Here is a 22,291-nt window from a genome sequence, read left to right on the forward strand (position 1 = left end):
TTTATCCCTTACTATATAAAATGTAAGGAAGAAGGGGAACCTGGAGGAAGAATGCCTCCACACCCTCTTTTCTGGCTTGTCATCACAGTGAAGTCTTGATTTTGGATATTTGTACAGGTAGTCCTCGACAATTTTGTAAAAATGTTTAAAGGCTTATCATGTTACTGACCCAATTTTGACCCTATTTGTGTGGTTGTTAAGCAAGCCCATTGTTCACTATGGGATGTTTGCCAAAAACTGGAAGTAAATGCTTGGTTTTGGCAAAAATGTTGTAAATCACAGTCACATGACCTCAGGATGCTGCAAACAGCCATAAATGGGGGCCAGTTGCCAAGGGCCTTAAAAGCAGTTGCATGGTCATAGTTTGTGTGTGTGTGTTGGAACTTTGTATCCAGGTTGTAAGTACCTTTTGAGGACTTTGTAGAAACTATAAGCAGCCATTAAATGACTGGTCCTAAGTTGAGGACTATCTGTATTGTGGTAAGATGGAAGTTGAGAAAGGAACTAAAGGTATACATCAATGTAAATATAGTTTAAGAAATACTATTCTAACTTTAATGTAGATTATTCAACAGCTATCTGGTGGTAACATAACTTTTTGCTGAATTTAAAATAGTACGGAAAAATGTCAACCAACATATCCCACTGCATAATAATTTTTAAACAGCCTACAAGGTGAAGCATATTTTGAACACTGTACTGACCTCTAGTTCAAGACGTGATGAGAGATTGATTAGACTACTCCAATTTTTTACTTCTCCAGAAAGTGAGGATTTTGCTGAAAGCATTGGTACTGTTTTGTGACCAACTCCAGCTTCAAGAGTTATAACAACAGTTTCAATTTTCATTGTTAATGACTCTCCTGTAGGAATCAACTCAGCTACAGAAGCAGGATTTTTGTTTTCAACGGACTCTTCAAGAAACCACATATTTAGATTTTTAATATTCTTCTTGTCCCAAAGATCTGGTGGTACTGGGCTAAGATCTTTTTCTCCATTCTCTTTGGTTGGGAAAAGTGCTGATGTGATAGTTATAACTGTATTTATGATAATAGGTGATACCTGATTTTTTTAAAAAGGAAATTATGTAGTTAAAAAAATTAGAGAATCAAGGAATTACTAAAATATTAGATATAACAATATAAGGAAAAATATTTATGTTTGAAATAGACAGGAGTCCACTTTAAATTATTATGTAACATTTACTTAATACCTGAATTAGTTTATACAAAAAATCTATTTCTATAGCTCATATAAGACTAAAAGTATAACTATATTTACTTCCAAGATTAATATAAATATAGAAATATTTAATATACCTTAATAGTTAGGGATTTTATTGACAGCTCAGCTTTCTGCGGTTCTTCACCTGACTGCATCATATTAAAGAAAAGATCACATGGTTGTAATACCTGAAATCAAATAATAAATTAATTAATATAAATATTTGCATTTTAAGAATATAAATTTCTTCAGTGAAATCATAATACACACTGCAAATAATTGAAACAATATATTTTAGAAATTGATTTCTCTATGATCATTTGATAGGAAGCAAGTAAGTTTCCATGAAGTCAATCTGCTGCTATACGCATAAATTTTCATTTACATACTGTAGCTCCACTAGTAATAATCAAAAATTATATACATAATTCCTAATGTCAGAGTATGAATTGTGTATGCAGTACCAGAGACATGGTTAGTTATACGGCTACAGATCAAGAGTGGATAAAGTCTTTTTCCAACAATACTGCAAAATCAGAACAGCAACTTGTAATTATTGATGGTTCTTCCATCAAGCCAGGGAGTTTGGTACATTTAATTTCCTTTCAGTCACGATATTGGCATTTTAAGTATTATTGTTTCATATGCAACCCTGCTTCCATAGAAATTTTAGTTGTTATTTTTTACTGACTGTATGATTTTAAATTGAATTACTAATTGGAAAGTATAATTGACAGAATGAAACAATCTTTAAGGCAAGCAAGCAAGAAAACAGAGAAAGCAATCTTTCTAATTAATCTATCTATCCAATTTACCCATCCCATTATTTTAATTACAAGACAGAATTTGACTGTGTATTGATACATATATATATATATATATATATATATATATATATATATATATATAGCCAATCCAAGCATATTGCTTTCACATGAAATTACATAGCACTGCAGCAGATTTCAGTTTTAGATCAGGTTATCTAAAAATCTTACCGTGGTAATATTTCCTTCCCTCAGAGCTGGAAAAAATGGACAAGCTTTCACATTTATATCTTCGATAACAGCTGTCATTTTATACATTCCAGGTCCACTTTTTATGGAGATTTCACACTGTGCTGTGGCTACCAATGCAGAAGCATCTTTTCGAGTTAAATCAGCCACAAACACTATATCAGGATTTTTAACAGTAAGATTTATTTCCATTGTGGATGCTGACTGTACAGGAGCTAAAATATAATGCATATATTTAGTAAGATTGTAAGTATATCTAATGTATCTACTGTATCTCACTAATTCTTGCTTTTAATTAAAAATGTTAAAAATATTCACAATAAACAATTTGATTGACCTAATATATAAAATATAGGGAAAACAAATCAGGTTCTGGCAAGACTTAAAACTGAAACAGAACTCAAATGAACATTGGCTATTAATATAAATCAACTGATCTAAGATTATGTCAAGTAGTATCTTGCCTCCTATATCACATGGTTCTATTTTAATATTATTTGATAGAAGTGTCAAATCTATTTTTCACAGAAGACATAAGCCTTAATTAGATAACCTCTTGTATAAAATTATTGACAAGAATTCATTTTTAAAAAAATTACCAAATCAATAAAGATTTCATTTCCCATGTTTTCTTAAGAATGAAAGTCCTAGTGTCTTCACCTAAAAGTAAAGGTAAAGATTCTCCTCGCACATATATGCTAGTCGTTCCCAACTCTAAGGGGCAGTGCTCATCTCTATTTCAAAGCTGAAGAGCCAGCGCTGTCTGTAGACATCTCTGTAGTCATGTGGTCGGCATGACTAAATGCCAAAGATACACGAAACACTGTTACCTTCCCACCAAAGTGGTCCCTACTTTTCTACTTGCATTTTTACCTGCTTTTGAACTGCTAGTTTGGTAGAACCTGGAGCAAGTAATGGGAGCTCACTCCGTTATGCAATGCTAGGGATTCGAACCACCAAACTGCCGACAATTTTAATTGATTTATGTGATTTTATGGAGCTAACTTAAGAGTTTCTAGGCATTCTAAAATACAACTAAGCAAATTAGAGTTATTAACAGAATGTAAAATGTTTTTCATCACCAAAAAAATCCCCTTTGCCATGAATGAAATAATTATGATGATTGTTAGGTAAGCTCCCCGTTGGGAGAGCGAGTGGGTTCAGAAAAGCGTTGTGAGAGTTGTGTTGGAGAACACACAAACCAGCATACAGAGACACTGCAGTTTAAATAGGCTTTTACTTTCGTGGAAATAGAGGTATCAGAGTCCATCAAACAGTCCAAGTCATACACGGATAAGACAGTCAGTCATCAATGTCTTTCAGTTAAGGGATAATCCAAATAACATAGTCCATAAACATACAAACAGTCTGGTACTCAAAGTTTGCTAGCAGTTGCAAAACTTACAATAGCTCACGGCACTTTCTAACAGCCAGCTTCCAAAACACTCATATCAAATCAGCCTAGCATCTAACAGAGAGCTAACAGTCATTCTGGCTCCCTCTTATGGCTGATTGAGGAAAACAACAACCAATCACATTTTACAGTAAACAGGTACAACATTGTTACATGATTTATATATTGCCAACCCAACCGTTAGATTATATTCCTAACAATGATGAAAATATCTATGTTTGTTATGTGTTTGTGTAACCTGACATGCCTATCTGTGTGAAAAACATTGTTTTTAAAGAGTCATTTTTTCCTATAAAAACTATTTTTATAAATATTTCCATTAAAAAATTGTAGTGATTGGAAAAACTGGCTGTCTAATAACACAGCGTTCCCCAATCCCCGGTCCATGCAAACAAGCAAAGCTCCATCTGCGGGATGCAGGCAGCATGCAAAACCATGTTCCCTCCGGTCCGTGAAAAAACTCTCTCCACAGTACCAGTCCCTGGTGCCCAAAAGGTTGGGAGCCGCTGTAATAAAGGGCAGCTTTATAGTCCCAGTACATTTCTTTTTCATTCATTTTATGATTGTTAAAATATTTAAATACTGCAGTTTTAGCAAAGATTAATAATGTTTATAAACTTTGGAATAAAAACATTCACTATAGATTTTTGCCTCTATCTTCATTTTACTGCAATGGATTTAGAATATTTCTACTTCTGCAATTTCAAGATATGTTGTACACTGCAACTGTAAATAGCAGCCTGCATTTTCCTCTTTTTTCACTTATAATTTAATAAACAATGAATTTCAAAATGATAACTTACTGACATTTATTTCACAGGCTTTAGAACAATGTCTTAATTATCTGTTAAGACTTAAGACAGCCTCCCCAGAAACGAGGATGACTTGCACAGCAAGGAATCACATAACCCCTTACAATTATATTCAATTCAGCAAAATTTGAATATAGGAACACTTGAAATATAGCATAAGACTAATTTGTGACATAAAATTATTGAGTAAGATGCTTATCACAGCATCATGCAGACAAAATTACAGCCCCATAATGAAGCTAAAGGTATATATAAAACATACTGGTACCGATTACTAACCTTGTTCCTTTGTAGCCAGTGTTTGCCGAAAGTTTTTATTTGCAGCTGTGCTTTCAGCATTAGCATTGAGAAATACTTCTGCAACAGCAAGCAGAAACTCAACACTAGCACAGAGGTAGGTTTCTTCAACAATTGTGTCCACAACAGTGGTGCCATCTCTCCCTTGTTTATAGCTTATATTCACCATGACTTTCTTTTCAGATCCATGTTTCATTTGTACCATTCTGAAAGACAAGTTGACAAATAATAACGTATAAAACACAATATCAATAATAAACCACTAGATGTGCATAATCTTAAACAGTTCTCAAATCACATAAAATCATGAAATTTGGAAATTTATACATCTTACTTTTTGCTCTGTTTGTCATTCCATAATTTAAATAGCCTTTAAGAAACAAATATGTTTTATGCAATCTTTTAAAGCTACATATACATTGAAATTTCCTTTCAGAGTTCTAATCCTCTCAGATTTCAAATTGTTACTAAAAAAAATTAAAATATTTTGGCCAAACCTAAAGAGAATCTTTGGAAAGATGAATATATTAAGTATATATATCAGGGAAATTGCTATCACTTTTATGAACCTTTTAAAAACTTTTTAGCATGTCCATAACCTTCATCTGTCAGGTATAGTTGTTGTCTTAAATCAATTTTTTAAAAATTCTTTTGGATTATATTATTTGGTTATTTTTGTCTGCTAATTGCCTTGAATTTCACAGGTATGGAAATGAGAATACAACTTGAAACAATTATATATGCACACCAGTGGTGGGTTCCGGATCCCGTTGCAACCAGTATGGTTGCAATGGGGCCCGGCATCCTCCATATGAATCGTACCTGCCAGCGACGCCTCCGCAAGCCTTTGCGACACTCCAGCTGCTCGACGGAGCGTCGCACATGCACTCTACGCGGCATGTGCGTGCGCGGAAGTGCCAAAGGCTTTAAAGAACAGCTAAAGAGCTCAGTTGGGCGGGTGGGCCCTCCGGAGCACTGTACCAGAACAGTACCCGGTGGACCGGGTAGGCTCTGGTACGCCCGTATCAGGGAGTACCGCCTGCAACGCACCACTGATGCACACATATTTATTAAATATTTTTAACAAACCACATTAAGGCTTAGTACAGAATGCAAGTGAGAAACAGTAGGGGAAAAGCAAACATGACAGATAAGAAACAAAGAAACAAGCTAAATATATTTTATATTAACAATATTTAAAGTAATATAGTAAGTTTAGATGGGATGGAAAAAATCAGTAAGTATCTGTGTCCCTTCCTTCATCAGGAATCTTCACTAGATTTCATCCCTTTCCATGAATGCATGTTCTCATATTCCAAAAATCTAATTTCTTGATCCAATATCTTTAAACTAGCTAGAACTTCAGATGCAACTATATTAATATATAATTTTACATAACTATGAATTTTCACACTAATTAAATTCAAATGTTTAGCCTTTTGGAGCGTGAGGAAGAAAGAGTTAAAAAAGCTCTCAACAAGCAGTCCCAAGTATTAGCAGCAGTGAAAACTATACATCTCTTTTATATACCGTAAAAATCATTTGCTTGCATTTTAAAGTATCATTTTTTTATCTCACTTAACATTTGTAAGCACATATTTTTGATACTGTCAGCATAAATTCAATGTAAGTTAACAATTTTAAGTTTTATTGTTTTGGGAAAAAATGAGTACCTTGGTGTAGCCTTCTGTACAGTTTCTCGTTTATCATCTAAAGTGCAATTTGTTAATTTAACTGAAGCATTCAGTGACCCATCTGATAACATCTTGACAGCAGCAGCTATTAACAATAATTTAAATTCTGCAAGTTTCAGACTATTATCTCGTTCATCCTTAACTTGAGGCTGTTTTGAAAAGAAAGCAAATAATTTAATACAATACATTGCTTAATACAGTAAACGAACAATTCACAAAAAAATTGTACAAATGGCCTTCCTCTTTCCCCCCCTTCCTTCAAGCCAGTCTTGACTTTGGCAATTATTCTGGACTAGTCTTTTCGTAGAAATATTTTCAAAATATTCGGTGTTAATTCCTAGCGACTGCCTGGATTGGTCACTGTATTTTTTTTGGAAGGTTCTCTTGAAAGTGGTTTGCCATGGCCTCCTTCCTAGACTGAGAGGGGGACTGATCCAAATTCACCCAGCTGGTTTTGTGCCTAGGACAGGACTACAACTCAAGAGTTTCCAAATTTCCAAATGGGTGCCTTAATTGGTTCTTCAATTTCTGCACCAAACTGGTTCTTCAATCTCTTTTACTAGAGGTAGACCTGGGTCTGGAAAGATGTTTTGGGTTGTCTAAGTGGTGACACACAGATAGGGAAGGTGCATAGGGAAGTGGCACAGATCACGAAGGGCACATGGTAATGTACACGAGAAGTGGTATGTGGGTCCGAGAAGAAAAGCAGGGAGGGTGGCATTGGTCAGGGAAAGTGCACTAGAGGATAGCACAGGTCAGGGAGCACAAGGGGGAGTGGTATGGGCCACGAAGGTTACAGGGAAGCTCCTTCCTCCGTTTTCCTTTCCTTCCCTTTCCATAAGACATGCAAGTGGCTGCTGCTAGATGGGGAAGGGGTAAGGACTGATAACCTATCATGGACTGTTGAAAATGAAGATCACATGACACAGCAGCAGCTAGTAGCATTGAAACAGCCAAACTTCCCAAATTCTATTCCCATATTTGGGGTGCATTCTGTAAGTTATCAAATGTATCTCATTTGAGATACATTGATTCAAAATTTATTGCTTTTATGATGCACTGTTTCACTCTGTTAAGGATCATGAAGACAGTTTAAGTAGTATACAAATGGCATCTTAAGGATAACAAGGAGGAGAAGCTGTACCTTGCACAAGAGTTAAGTATGTGTTTATGTATTTATGTGTAATGTTTATTTCCATCTATTCTTCTTTTGTAATGGAGTGTTATCTTAAATTCAGATTGTCTTTCTTTAAACTAAATAAGAGACAGCCAAAAATAGATCTGAACAAACATACAGTCTGTTATGCTGCATAGCAGAGGTGGGTTCCTACCAGTTCGCACCTATTCGGTAGAACCGGTTCGTCAAATCTACTGAACCAGTTAGAAGAGGTTCCACCAGTGGACCCGGAAAGCAGGCCACACCTACAGAAGAGGTTCCAAAAATTTTTGAAACCCACCACTGGTGGGTTTGTAATGTCCCGCAGTTATCTACGCATTAATAATGATCTAGTAATATTTCCTCATACATTTTAGGGACCTTTCCTTACATAATTGGTATTTTCTTTCATACTTTTGGATTTCTAATTTCTGTTTCAGTTAGTTGGCAATTGCTAAAACCAATCCCACGTGAAAAAGTATTCAAAGCCTTCTTGATTTTAATTGTCAATTTATTTATTCCTGCACATTGTAATATTTATTCATTTACATATCTCTGTTTTTCCACTGTTGTGCAAACACAATTCCAGCAGCTGCTAACATGTGTAAAATTAAATATATATTATAATCCCTTTCAAATAGCCAACAAAATATTTCTGGTTTTAATTCCATATCTTACTTTACGATTGCTTCTAACCACTAACTTCTGAATAGCTACTTGGACTGACCTAAGTACTAATTCATAATTTCATATCCGGTCACATGGGCGGCAAGCTACTCCCATTCGGTCACATGGGCAGCAGGCCACTCCCATCCAGTCACATGGGTGGCAAGCCACTCCCACAAAGGAGGCCACACCCACAGATTAGTTTCCAACAATTTTTGAAACCCACCACTGCTGCATAGATGGTATTGATGTGAATAATATGGATTATGTCCCATAATTTAGTTTTAATGAAGTAAAACAGTTTTTCTTACACATTTATCTTTTTACTGTAAAAAAGGTACTCATAGAGAAGACCAAAAAAAAAGAATAAAATCTAATTCTTCATTATCCCACAATTATCACTATAGTGGGGTTTTTTTTTGTTTCCTTACTAGATTTGAATGGATAAATGTTTGCTCCACTGTCTAAATATCCACAAAGTAAGATTATGCAATTACAGTAAGCCAGTTGAAAAATTACACTGATTTAATTTCAAAGAATATATTTTCCTTACCTGTTTGGACTGTGGACTGTACAAAACTAGAGTCAGGGAATCAAACTGAAAGTCTAGTTTTAATGTTGTTTTTACTTTAACTGAGGGATGCATTTCCACCACAGCTGAAGTCACCACTGTTGTTCCAGCTTTAAACATTAGAAACATACATATTAAGCATATATACAAAGGATATATTAAGTATCAAGAAAGTGAAGTCTACCCAGAACATTTTAAAAGAGATCTACTTTTGACTGAATAAATTGTATTAAGTACTATTGCTATGAAAAGCTTTCATCAGAAAAATGGCTTACAGTATCCAAAGTTTTAAAACTGTGTGTCTTAAAACATTCCGATATTCAGGGATAGTCTGACTGCATGCAAGGAAAATGGGAAAAAGAGTGGTAACCTCATTATCCTTTCACCACTCATGACATGTAAAGGATGACCATCTGTATAGTTGAACTACTATCCATGCAGGCTCCCCAGAGGATTGAAACTGATTGAAAAATCAAGATCTGTAATCACCTGGAAACCCTCTATGGATAGAAAAGGATCTCTACAACACATAGTTTCTCTGTATATGTAGAAGGCATGACAAGGTGTTTGGTGCTAACATATCAATTACTGCTCACAGTGAATATGAGCACAGTATTTTGAATGAACTCTGAAGAGGTTTTTAATCAGGTCTCACTAAATAAATTTACTTATAAGTGTGTGTGTGTGTGTGTGTGTGTGTGTGTGTATGAATGTATGTGTATATGTGTGTGTGTGTGTATGTATATATGTATATATGTATATATGTATATGTGTATGTGTATGTATATGTGTGTGTGTGTGTGTGTGTATATATATATATACACATATATATATATATATATATATATATACTTAAAGTCACAACCCCTGGTATGCCCAAGTATGGGAGGAAGGTCACACTTCCACTCTCTGTCATTAGGCTCGTCACAAGAGACCATCCAAACAGAAACCCAATATTTTTTACTGTTGCCTTTTTGTTACATTTGTTATATTTATGCTGATAAATAAATAAAGGGAGACTATATATATATATATGCTCTAATTATACAACTATACAACTTTCACACAGTCACTTCAACCAATGTGAAATATTATTTAATTAATTGGTTAAAGAACAAAAACAATTATATTTTTACTAGCAAAAAAGAAAGAATTTGTTTAACAGAATAAAATACCTCCAGAATGCTGGGAGACACTTGCAGCTCCACTATGAATGCTTAACACATCTTTTTTTTCTTGTACAGATGGAGATTCAGAACTATCTCCTAAATTTTCATTCAAAGTCCTCAATATTGTAGTTATATCTGCTTCACTGAGAATAAGCTTTAGGGAAACAATCAGGTAATACAAAGCATTATTTTTGGTTGAAAATGTTTGAAATTATTACTTATTACTTCCACACTGGAAAAATCATAATTTCTATTTTAAAATGTATTTACACTTTCAATGCCAATAATTAATTTACAGAAATATTTCAAATATGACTTTGCAATATAAGTTGTCCTATGAATGTTTTTGTGCAGTAAAAATGATTTCTCCTTTCCTTTTGCCAAAATCCCTTATTTCTTCATTAACACAGTATCTTTGCTAATATAAACTATTATTTTCTTAACAATAGCCATTGTCTGCATTTCATTTTTCTCTGTTCTCACTGTTTACTCCTTAATTCTTAAAGTGGGTGTCTTTAGAATATGTATGGAATGTGTCTATAGGTGCACGTATCACAGATCAGGAGCGTTCTAAATCCATCTTATGATTGGTTTGGACTTTAGACTAATACCTTATGCCATGGTCTGTGTATTACCTTTTATTAACTGGCTTATTTTATGCCAATCACTCTCAAATATCTGAGAGCAGCTTATAGATATACACAATGATATAAGGATTTAAATTTATGTGAGTTTATTTTTGTTGTTTCTATTTTTTGCTATGTTTTTCTATCTTTTGTACAATGTTTGAGTTTATAAAATATGTACACTATTTGGATATTATTTGGTTTTATAACCACAACCCAGGGTTTAGTTTTAAGATGGGAAGCCATATAAGTCTTTTAAATAAACAAATACATAAATAAATACAGGCCTTGGCAAAAAATAGATTTTAAGACTCAGACTAACTGCTCAAACTCAACCTGGATACAGCACAAGACTTTTTCTCAAAGATGCTTTTTCAAAAATGCTTCTTGGATGAGAAACAAAACATCTTCAAGAAAAAACAACACAAAGTCCAGTTGCCTTTTGAAAAAGCATCTTTGGGACAACCATAACCTGGATGATTGAGAATCTCCATAGACAGCATAAAACTTTGTTTCTTTTTCCTCCCCTTGCCTTTATATATAATTAAGTTGCAAAATATAACTATGAACATAGGATGACATAACACAGACAAAATATTTGTATTCTATTTGATATTAATCATGTTAAAAGCTACTGCTGTGTTTTTAAAATATAATTTATGAATATCTGTGTTAAAATTGTGCATGGGATCGATTTCTGAAAACATCTATATAATAAACTTACATTAATTGGTTTGAGACGCCCAAATATGTTAATGTCAGGAATTTCATGATACCAAAGAGCAGCTAAATTGCGTTCAACTTTAACTTCAAGATTTAATGGCTGCAGTAGTTGTAATTCATTTTGTAATAATCCACTCATAATATTTGATCTGAAAATAAAAATGGAAAATATGCAATGATGCATTAAATAAAATTAGAAACAGGAAGGCAATTTAAATTAACTATGATTCCCTGTAGAATGAATACATACAATCCTATTAGAATGCAAAGTATTATTACAAAATTTTACCAAACCATACATTCCTTCAAAATATATAGAATTGGTTTTGTACATGTTAGAAGTTGCAAAGATTTTATATGCCTTTTATTTGAAAAGACTTTTGATTCCCTCTTTGGAAGAACAGATAAATAAATTATGAAACTTCATCTTAATATGTAGAATAACTTTGTATTTAACAAGCAAATCTAACAAAAAATTAAGCTTATTTAGAAATAATCTTTATATTAGAATCTAATATCTAATAGGATTAAAATTTAAATTTGATTTTGAGAGTTCATATATCAACTAGCGCTATAACTTATAAAATGTTGGAATGCATCATTTACTATTTATAATTAACTTTTAGTTATTTGAACAATATTAACTATTTTTAGCCTGAAGCTCAAGAGAGATATCATATTTTTTGGAGTGTAAGATGCACCGGAGTATAAGACGCACCAAGATTTTGAAGAGGTAATTTTTTTTTACAAAGTTTTTGCCCTCCCTGCCCCCCACAGGAGCACTGTGCAGGCCTCCCAAACCCTCTGCAAGGCCCATTTTATGTGAAAAACGGGGCATGCAGAGAGTTTGGGAGGCCTGAAAAGTGCTCCTGGGGGCTGGGGAGGGCAAAAACTTGATGTGTGGGAGCTCGATCTTCCTAAAGGGTAAGGCTTTTATCAATCTCAAATCCACTTTTCTCTATCCCTCTCACAGCAGGGCAGGACTAAACATATCTCTCCACGCTTCATTTTCCCCCTCTTCCCTCTAACCGGCGATCACGCAGAGCCACTTGGCCCAAGGAGTGGCAGTCGGCTCACTTCTTCTCTTCAGCAAGGAGGGAAAGACACGTGGGGGCTGCTGAACAGCTGCCACCATGCTCGGCCAGGAATGACCCACTGGGCAAGGAGGGGGTGAGGATCCTTTCCATCCCTCACAGTGGCGTCTGAGCGGCAAAAGGGAAGCCCAAAGAAAATGACCCGACAAGGCTGCTTCCTTGAACAACCGGGTTTGTTCACAGTCCTGTTGGCAACTCTGCTTACTTAGTCTCAGGGCAAAAGCAGGTTCCAGGGACACTCCCGACCCAGCGCTCCCTTATTCCGAAGTTTCCTTTCCATCCCATGCGTCTTCCACTAGCCAAAGTCCTGATGATGCCAATAACTTTTTCCGGAGAGAAAGTGGAGATCTAACATCCTGAGAAAAGCCTTTGTGGAGAGATCGTTCCTCTTCCCTTCCTCCACTCCCCCATCCCCCTGGATCTGTCATGCAGTGCTTACTGCTATTGCGCCCAGCTACCACCTCTCTTTGCTACATGATAGATCTGGGGGGGGGGGTTGTGTGGAGGAAGGGAAGAGGAACAATCTCCTCTCCATGAAGGCTTTTCTCAGGATGCTAGATTGGGAAGTTAAAAACCTGGAATGGGATACAATCAAGTTTGATTCAAAGGCTTTGGCTGCTGAGGTTGCTGTGCTGTCACCGTGGTCTCTGCTGCCTGGAACTGTCCGAGAAGGGGCAGATGAAGTGGGCCCTGCAGAAATTGCGGTGACAGCATTTTTGGGTGGCAGCACAGGGATCTCATCAGCCAAAGCCTTTGAATCAAGCTTGATTGATTGTATCCCATTCCTGGTTTTTAACTTCCCAATCTAGTGTCCTGAGAAAAGCCTTCATGGAGAGGACATTGTTCCTCTTCCCTTTCTCTACCCCCAATCCCCCGCCCGGATCTGCATGCAGTGCTTATTGCTATCGCTGCTATTGCTCTCAGCTACCGCATCTCTTTGCTGCATGACAGATCTGGGGGGATAGGGATGGAGAAAGTTTAGTATCCAAGTTAATGTTGCCTTAGAATTGTACATATAACAAAGAAACTAACTTAATTCTTCAGCATACTTTGGAAAAACTCAATTTAGATTAAAAAATGGTTGTGAATCAATTGCTGTATATAAAAGATTCATTATATTCTTCTTGCTTTACTTCAGTACTTGAAAGTCATTGAGAAGTGTGAATTTTTCAGACATAAGGGTTCCTAAAGCAAAAATATTACTCTACTGTCATAAAAAAATCTATACTGACTTATAACAATGGATTTTTGTTCTATTTGTCAACATTTAAATTGAGAAGGCAAGTTTTCAAGGAAAGGGACTTTCAAACAAAATACTTAAGGTTTTTGGAGATATTTTAATTAATTTGAAATTATAAAATAATTTTAAAAAGGAGAAAACAAAAAGAATGACTACGAAAGTCTGAATTTGATGGTAGTACAGAATTAGGTTTTTTCAAAATTACTTTTGGGTGGTTACACAGTATAAAGCTGAGGTTGTTAACTGTAGAACAACCTCATCGTACTCTTCCAATTAAATTGCTTAGTTTGAAATTACATTTAGAAAAATTATGAAATCATTTTAACTTACCTGTATAATTTGAGTTCACTCAGATTCACACACATACTGTCAAGAACTGGTGGGACATTGTAACGAAGCTTTGTTTTCACAAGCATAAATTCATTTTTTATGGTGATCATACCAAAATCAGCAACTAAAACATCAGTAGATACTGCTGACTGTGGGATTATGACAACAGGCGCTTTAATGTTAATGTCCAGTGCCATTCGGGAACTCTGCTTAGCTAATTCCTTTACACCTGTGGCTGCTTTTTCAGCAGCTTGAACAGTGGCTTCAGTAATTGCTTCCTTTGCCATCTGAAAATTGTTTACAAAAGCCTAGAATTTAAATAAAAATAGTTCAGCAATAAGGATAACAGGCATATTTAATACGGCACTATTAACCAATATGCATTCCAAATTATCATTACATTTATTATCTTCATTTCACATTTAAATACTTCAGGAAAAAGCATTTTGTTATGTTAAGGAAAATATAGATTTGAAGGAAGTAGGAATGTAGAGTCCAATCTGTCCAAACATTTTGGACCATATTTTGCAAGTACTAGTTCTTCAAAGGTTCCTACAGAAAGCATCTTAAGCACGAGCACAAGTCCAGGAGAGGAAACAAACTGCACACCAGTTTTATCTGACAGAATACTAACCAGTCAAAGGTGATACCTCACTAGAACCAGAAGGACAAAAAATCCCAAGATACTCCATCTTATTTTGGTTGAATCAGAGCTGGTTCTGCCCCATCCAGATCCTCACAGCTTCCAGACACTGAGCCAATAGCTGAACAGTGTCATGTGCCAGGCCAGAGCTGGAGATACATAGCTGAGTATCTGATGATACTGTACTCTATGCTGCTGGATGATCTTCTCCAAAAGCCTCATTTATATTTAAAGAGAAAAATGAGGCCAGAACCCTGAAACACTCCACACTGTAGAGGATTTCTCCTTCCCACAATCCTAACTTGAACCAGTCACAGAAGGAAGAGGGGAATCACTGCCAGACAATACCACCCATTCCCAAACCAATCCTGATCCTCATCCATGCTCAATGATATCAAATACAATGAGAGGTCCAGGAGTGCTTGAATGGATGTTCCACCCACATCCTAAATTCTCACAGATCATTCAGAAGCACAAGTAATATAGTTTCAGTGCATAGTCCAGTCTTAACCCTGAAACAGTCCAGATACCCTGTTCCACCCAGCACCCTCTCTCAACAACCTTCCTTCAAGAGATCCAGTTTGGTGTAACGGTTAAGGCACCAGCCAAGAAACCAGTAAGAAATACTGATTTCTAATCCTGCCCTAGGCAAGAAAGTTGGTCGGGTGACTTTGAGCCAATCACTATGTTTCAGCCCAACCTACCTCATAGAGTTGTAAGGAAAATAGGAGGAGAAAAGATTATTAAGTATATTTGCTGTCTTGAGTTATTTAAAAAATAAAGGTGGGTTAAAAAAGATCTAAAAAAAGTATGGAGACTAGATAAAAGTTGTCCAACAAACAATGGTCTCTTGAGAATGGGGCATATATACTATTCTTTCAAAACAAATGACACCATCCTGTAATGAGGCATTACTCACTATTTAGCAAATCGTATGCCGCCTCCCAGGAGGAAGGCCTTAATATACATGATTTCTTGGGCAGCAACTTTAGAGGACGATTACACTTCTTCTATAAACTGACTATTCTGCATTATTTTGAAGATTCTATTTCAAAGTTGCACATATCAAATGGGGAAATATTCTCTCTTGCTACTTCAATCTTAACCTCTAATGTGCACCAGAACCTCTTAAGTATAGAACTTAATAACATGAGAGTAATATATATAATACATGTATTGTTTAAATACAATGTAACAAATTACATTTTAAACTGCTCTCAGGGATAATGCTTAACTGAAAAGTTCTATTAACAATGTGCAGGTAACAATATATTGTTTAAATAATTTCTTCTATCAATACACAATTCAATTGAGAATAAATAGAGATTTCTAAAATAAGTTTTTATGGTGTACAGCAAGCAAAATGAGATTATTTTAAAATCATCCAAGCTGTGTGTTAGTTCACAAATATTGGAAGAAATGTTTTGACTTACCAAAATTGCAGAAACAAATTTGTTGACAAAAACAATTTGAATACATCCAACAGTTAAATAAATCTTGCTGTCAACAGCATTCATATTTGTAATGGCAGCACCATCAGTGGCACATGTGTATGTAATCATTTTTAAACTAAAGACTTCTTTTCCAGTTATATACAGAGCCTTGAAATAAAAACAAATTTCAGTATAAATATTTTAATTTTAAAGAATTATGTGTTTATCAAAAATGCCATGAGAAAATTCTATGGCTCCCCTTCTATTCATGTAATCTTTCATGTTTATAAAATGGGCTTTGATCCAATGAATTAATGGGAGGAAAATGTATCATCTTAAACTATAGCACATATTAAAAGCAGAAAAAGATTTTTTTTTTAGAAAAATATCTGTGGTATGAGGTAATTTCAGTCTGTACAATATAGGGACCAATCCAATATGTGCACTGTAGCGGTGACTAGATATAGAATGAAACAGTAAAGTTAAATTGAGATGAGTAATTTGTAATCTTTGTTATAAAGTATATTCAAAGCGATCTTCCTCTCTGAAAAATTAAATAATTTAAACCATCTTCTTCTAAACCAGAGGCAGATAAGTATTTAAAATGATAAATGCACTGTTTTCTATAGAGACCCTAAAGCCTAAAACACAATTGATCTTTGAATTAGTAAATATCAACACATTAAAAGTACACCTGTACCTTTTTATAAAGTGCTGTCACATCACAATCCACAATAATTATATTTTTTAATTTAGCAGATATTTCAGTTGTTTCTTTCTTCATTACAACTTCGCTATCAAGACCTACATATAATAAAATTATAAATGTCAATAAAATCTCATTTTCAAAGCTTTTTCTCTACAATTTTGTTTATTTTTACCTTCTATGCTAATTTCTGAGATCCAGCGTTTCTGTTCCCTTATAAAAATACGTAAACAATTCATGTCTACCAAAAGATGGAGATCGCAAACATCCTCATATTTTGATTTTTTTGAACCTATGGGAAATTAAAAATTACAAATAAATATAACTCCAATAGAAAGTTGAATTTCCTTAGGTGAATGTATTGTATTAACACCCAATTCAGAAGAGGAAATCAATAAGAAATTATATCAGGGGAAGGGGGCTAGTGACTCCTTTCATCCGACTACAATTAAAAAAACACTAATACAACAGGAACTACAAAGAATTACAGCTTATATGTAGGAGATCATTTGTTCCATCTGTTCTAACTATAAATGGAGATTTTATTTCAGATTAATACTAAAATATTAATTTCAGTAAAATTCAGTAATTTCAGAATATTAATATTAATTTCAATATTAATAAAGCTTTCAACAGAAAGATTTTTTAACAGCTTGAAAGGGATAGCTTTTTTAAATAAATGTTTTAGCATCAGTCATGGAAATAATAAAATTTTAAAGGTATAATTCTCTCCTTATCTTGTTTCATCAACAAAATCCAAAATTGTTTTCAGACTTGGAACATAAGAATACCTATTAGTCACATTTTAAAAATTATCCTGAGTAATTTAGAAATGGAAGCTATTAATCCTGAAATAATCTCATTAATATTCCTTTAAAGAATTCAGAATGTGAAATGAGGCTGAAATAAAAGAAGCAATGCAAAGTTTGATATCAAAAAGCCTTACTAAATTTTCTAAGAACTTCTTTTTTTTCTTCTTTTTCCTGGACAATTTCTACTGTATTAGGCTCTTGAGTTGGAAGGAGATTATTTAGAAAATTCATTGTACTCAGAAGTGCTTCTGTATGTAAATGAATATCTATAGAAGAAAAGGTCACCTAAAGAACAAATGCATTTTATTAATAATATGCTTTAAAAGCACCTTCTGAGATGTAGCAATTATGTAAATAGAAACCATCATTATTACCTTTATGAGCTGTAGAACGTTCTGGTAAGTAGTCTTCAGTTCTGGGGCATTAATATCTGCCTATCTCAAAAACATAACATTTTAAACTGTAAATATTACAAAACATAGCTGCAACAGAACTATACAGATAGTAGATCTATAATCAATTCTCAGTATTTGCTTTAGTAATTACCACATTTTTCAAATAGCCTCCTCCACCTATTGAAATTGCTGTTTACCCATTCATAAACCTGTCTTTTATAAACATGCTTAATTTTAATTCCTTCTATTCTTTTTCCAACATATTTATTCCTGAACAATTAAATAATTTAAACATTTGTCCACAGAAAGTTTAAAGGTAAAAAAAAAAAATCCTTTCCCTTACCTTGATGTACTCAATTGATAGAAGATCTTCCACTGAATTATCCAGAGTTGAAATAATATAAACAGGCTTGTCTTTATTATCTAATTAAAGAAACATTAAAAAGATAAAAAAATCATACTGTGAAACAAATGAATTAGGATCAAATACAGAAAGCCCTCAAGTTACAACGGCCTTTGAAAAAGTGATTTATGACCGGTCCTTGAAGTTATGACTACCCTGTTTCCCTGAAAATAAGATTTCCCTGAATAAGCCCAATTGAGCTTTTGAGAGCATACATGTAAATAAGCCCTCCTCTGAAAATAAGCCCTTCCTGAAAATATTGCAACACAGCAGCAGCTATGAGGTGACCACGCTCGCTGCCTCCTGCACCTCAAAAATAATAAATCCTACCGGAAAAAAAGGGCAAGTGCTTATTTCAGGGGCCAAAAACAAATAAGACTTTGTCTTATTTTCGGGGAAACACGGTATTGTACCACAATCAGGTGCTTGGCAAACAGCTCCTATTTACGATGGTTGCAATCACATATTTGCGATATGCAACCTAACTAGCTGGCTTCTGACAAGCAAAGTCAGTTTGGGAAGCTGGATATGCTTAATAACCAATAGCCATAAAAATGGTCATAAAAACAAGTTTGGTCACAATGATGACTTGTTCTATGACTGCAGTGACTTATGCCAGACAATTAGATTTGTACTGATAGATCAAGGACTATCCGGGTAATCAAAAGCTATACAAAAAAATAATAATTTAAGCTTAATTAATAAATTAATTATAATAAAAGCAGAATTAATTATATTGAACAAAGTAATTCATGAATAACATCTGTAAAGCAATACTTAAGATTTCCAATAAAGTAGTTCTTGCCTTGTGATCAAAATTGGGACCTGAATATTACTATGCAATGATATTGGTAAGCAAGTTGTGCCTGATTTTGTGACTTCTTTTGTCGCATTCATTAAAATTACTAAGCAAATCTGGCTTTCCTTATTGCTGAAAGTCCCCCCCCCCCCACTCGGTAAGGTCTCAAATGAACACCAGACACAGAGCAGCTACAACCACCTTAAATACACGCCAGTTGCCAAGGGCCCAAATTTTGTCACACAACTATGGGGATCACTGCAATGGTTGTTAAGTGCAAGCATCAGCCGTTAATTTTTTCAGTGATATAATAACTTTGAATAGTTGTTTTAACATGGTCATTAACTCAAAGACTACCTGTATTATACTTTCATGAAATGAACCTAAAGAGAGTAATATCAATTGAAACTTTATTATGCAATTACTACTGTTTTATTTATTTATTAAATTTATATGTCACCCATTTCACTATCACAATTACAATGGCTTATAGTATAATACAAAGCAATTTAAATTTTAAAAAGATTAAATAACCTAAGGTAATAATAATGTTGAAGTTCTGTTTCTTTTTGTATGTGACCATAAAATTAAATAAACTATTATTAAAATAGTGCAAAGATATTGTTTATATGTGTAAACAAACAAAAAGCTAGTCTAATTTAATTTAATATAGGCAGTTTTTGTTCAGTGACCACTCATTCAGTGACCATTCAAAGTTACAATGGCATTTAATGGGGCACTTATATAAGAATAGATTTCTGCTGGAAGTCTTCACTAAAATTTTATCTCGTTTAACTAAAATAAAAGTTGAGCACATTGCTACTTCAATGAACTGTTATTAAAAAAAGTAGCTTCAATTTGCTCATTTAAAATCATATGCAATACTTACCTAGATATTCTGGACATATTAAGCAAATTTCCCTAAGAAAAGCAGTAGCACTCATGTCATATGTTCTGAGCTTAAGTTCAGTGCCTAATTTTAAAATTTCCAACCGAAGAATTGGCTTTTCAATGTCTTCTGCAAGATGACACACCTGAAGGAACACCTATTTATTTAAAAAAGACAGGATAGTTAACCTAATAAACCAAGTTTTTATCCAAGGAAATGTGACTGAACATTGGTTGCTTCACTTTTTTTCCCTGTCTCTCATGCTGTATTCTTTATCTATATGTAGTTGTGGATCATTTTCCTCAATAAATAAAAGCACAGGTATACTATGTTTGATTCATTTGTCAGAATTAGGCTGTCTTTATCTTACTTTAATACTTGTGTGGAAACAGATTATTTATGCAGAAACATTGAAAATGCATGTAGATTCACAAACTTTTAAGCATGACTATATGTTTAATTATATGTCTCTGAATTAAATATTCAAATTTTGGATTTTTTAAGATCTAAAGTGTAAAGATGGTTAGGTAATTGGTCCAGGCAGCTATGAAATATGTTTTTACTTGTTATAGTATTATTAGATTCATTGGAGAAAGATGCTGAAAATAAACAGATGCCATCACATATAGTCTATTAAAATTCAACTGAATAACAAAAATTGAAGAGAAAAAATGAAAGAAATGGTCAAGTACAGAAAAATATTTACCTTCCTAAGGTAGTTTGATTGCAACAGTGTAGAAATAAATATGGATGGATGGATATGGAGACAGATAGGTAGGTAGGTAGGTAGGTAGGTAGCTAGCTAGCTAGCTAGGTAGGTCTCATTCTTCATTCATTCATTCAATCATTCACCCACTCACTCACTCACTCTCAATACTGATTCAGCATGCATAGGGAAAATCAATAATGAAGTTACTAGTGGAGTGAATTAAAGAGAACTAAAAGGAAAGGTAAGAAACAGAATAATGTACCTGAAGCCTCTGAAGCGCGAAAACCCGCCCAACGCACAAACTGGAAGTTCGGGAATGGACTTCTGGTTTGCACATTGGGCTGTTTTTTGTACTCCGGAGGCTTCAGGGAAGCGTCCTGAAGGAGAAAAATGGCCCAACAGGCAACTCAGAAGTCTGTTCCCAAACATCCGGTTTGAGTGTTGGGCTGTTTTTCACCCCGGGAGAAAAGCGGAACAACGGGCAATCCAGAAGTCGGAAAACGGGCCATTTCCATCTTCTGGAGGGCCTTCGGGGTCCAGGGGAGGCTGTTTTTGCCCTTCCCATGCTCCTAGAAAGTCTCTGGAGCCTGAGGAGGGCAAAAAACAGACCTACTGGGTGCATCAGAAGTTGCAAAACGGGCAGTTTCCAGCCTCCGGAGGGCCTCCGGGAAGGGCAGGGAGGCCATTTTCATCCTCCTCTGGCTCCAAGGGGCAGCAGGGGGAGGGGGTTGCTCATGGATGTGCATGGGGCATGGTGCAGGGTGGCATTAACTTATGAGGGTGGCCATGCAAGCGTGCCTGATAGTACATGTGCCCGTGTTTTTAGCACCCAAGGCGAAAAATGTTTTCCAATCACTGCCCTAGTCCTTAAGATGATGGACAGATCATCTGAATTCTGGGAAGAAAGGGAAATATCAAATGATTTGTTCCCTTAATATCAGAACTTGAGATATAGTTGTTAAAGATAAATGTAGCAGATTAGTCTTTGTTCAACCTAGTCATATATGTAAGGAGATACTGATGCCAATCAAATTTAGAAATAAAGCATCTATAATAATAATGATAAAATAAAGACATGAACATAGATTTCAGAAAGAAAACATAAACAGTTTGACAAACCATCACAAATCTTTAATAGCAAAAAGTAAAGCATTACCTCAGATATTTCAAATCTTAATTGGAAATCAGTCATATTTTTCAAAGGTTCTGTTTTCGTTGTGTTTTTTCGGAAGCTACTAGCTCTACTCAGTGAGCCCAAAGGTGCTTCAAAAAATGGTAGGTCTTCCAAAGGACTACTTGGAGCATCATAAAACTCATCCTCAGATTCTAACAGACAGTTCAAGGTAAAATAATAATTATTAAAACATGCTCCCATTTTTACTTATTTGTGTTACATACTGTAGTGAAAACACAATATTTACATCTAACATAGGCAGATTTCAGATTCTATTTAGGTATTAGTTTTTATTATTTG

At 34.6% G+C, this 22,291-nt stretch overlaps 1 protein-coding gene across 4 annotated transcripts in view; it reads right to left on the reverse strand.

Moving 5' to 3' along the window:
• The window catches only part of VPS13A (vacuolar protein sorting 13 homolog A), a 109,807-nt gene that overhangs the window by 43,705 nt on the left and 43,811 nt on the right, over positions 1 to 22,291 (reverse strand). For all 4 annotated transcript variants that reach the window (XM_087715963.1, XM_087715962.1, XM_087715965.1 and 1 more), the window contains exons 25-41: positions 21,974 to 22,143; positions 20,109 to 20,265; positions 18,361 to 18,440; positions 17,997 to 18,056; positions 17,757 to 17,907; positions 16,986 to 17,102; positions 16,805 to 16,908; positions 16,105 to 16,272; positions 14,029 to 14,336; positions 11,366 to 11,513; positions 10,022 to 10,169; positions 8,829 to 8,956; positions 6,433 to 6,602; positions 4,742 to 4,965; positions 2,219 to 2,451; positions 1,319 to 1,411; positions 705 to 1,061 (exon numbers count right to left, since the gene is read on the reverse strand). In XM_087715963.1, coding sequence (XP_087572089.1) covers positions 705 to 1,061; positions 1,319 to 1,411; positions 2,219 to 2,451; positions 4,742 to 4,965; positions 6,433 to 6,602; positions 8,829 to 8,956; positions 10,022 to 10,169; positions 11,366 to 11,513; positions 14,029 to 14,336; positions 16,105 to 16,272; positions 16,805 to 16,908; positions 16,986 to 17,102; positions 17,757 to 17,907; positions 17,997 to 18,056; positions 18,361 to 18,440; positions 20,109 to 20,265; positions 21,974 to 22,143 — 2,816 coding nt within the window. The remainder of the gene's footprint in view (positions 1 to 704; positions 1,062 to 1,318; positions 1,412 to 2,218; positions 2,452 to 4,741; positions 4,966 to 6,432; positions 6,603 to 8,828; positions 8,957 to 10,021; positions 10,170 to 11,365; positions 11,514 to 14,028; positions 14,337 to 16,104; positions 16,273 to 16,804; positions 16,909 to 16,985; positions 17,103 to 17,756; positions 17,908 to 17,996; positions 18,057 to 18,360; positions 18,441 to 20,108; positions 20,266 to 21,973; positions 22,144 to 22,291) is intronic.

Source organism: Thamnophis sirtalis, unplaced genomic scaffold (genome assembly GCF_051295495.1).
Source record: "Thamnophis sirtalis isolate CommonGarterSnake01/CBP01778 unplaced genomic scaffold, rThaSir2_p1.2 scaffold_5, whole genome shotgun sequence".
NCBI lineage: Eukaryota > Metazoa > Chordata > Lepidosauria > Squamata > Natricidae > Thamnophis > Thamnophis sirtalis.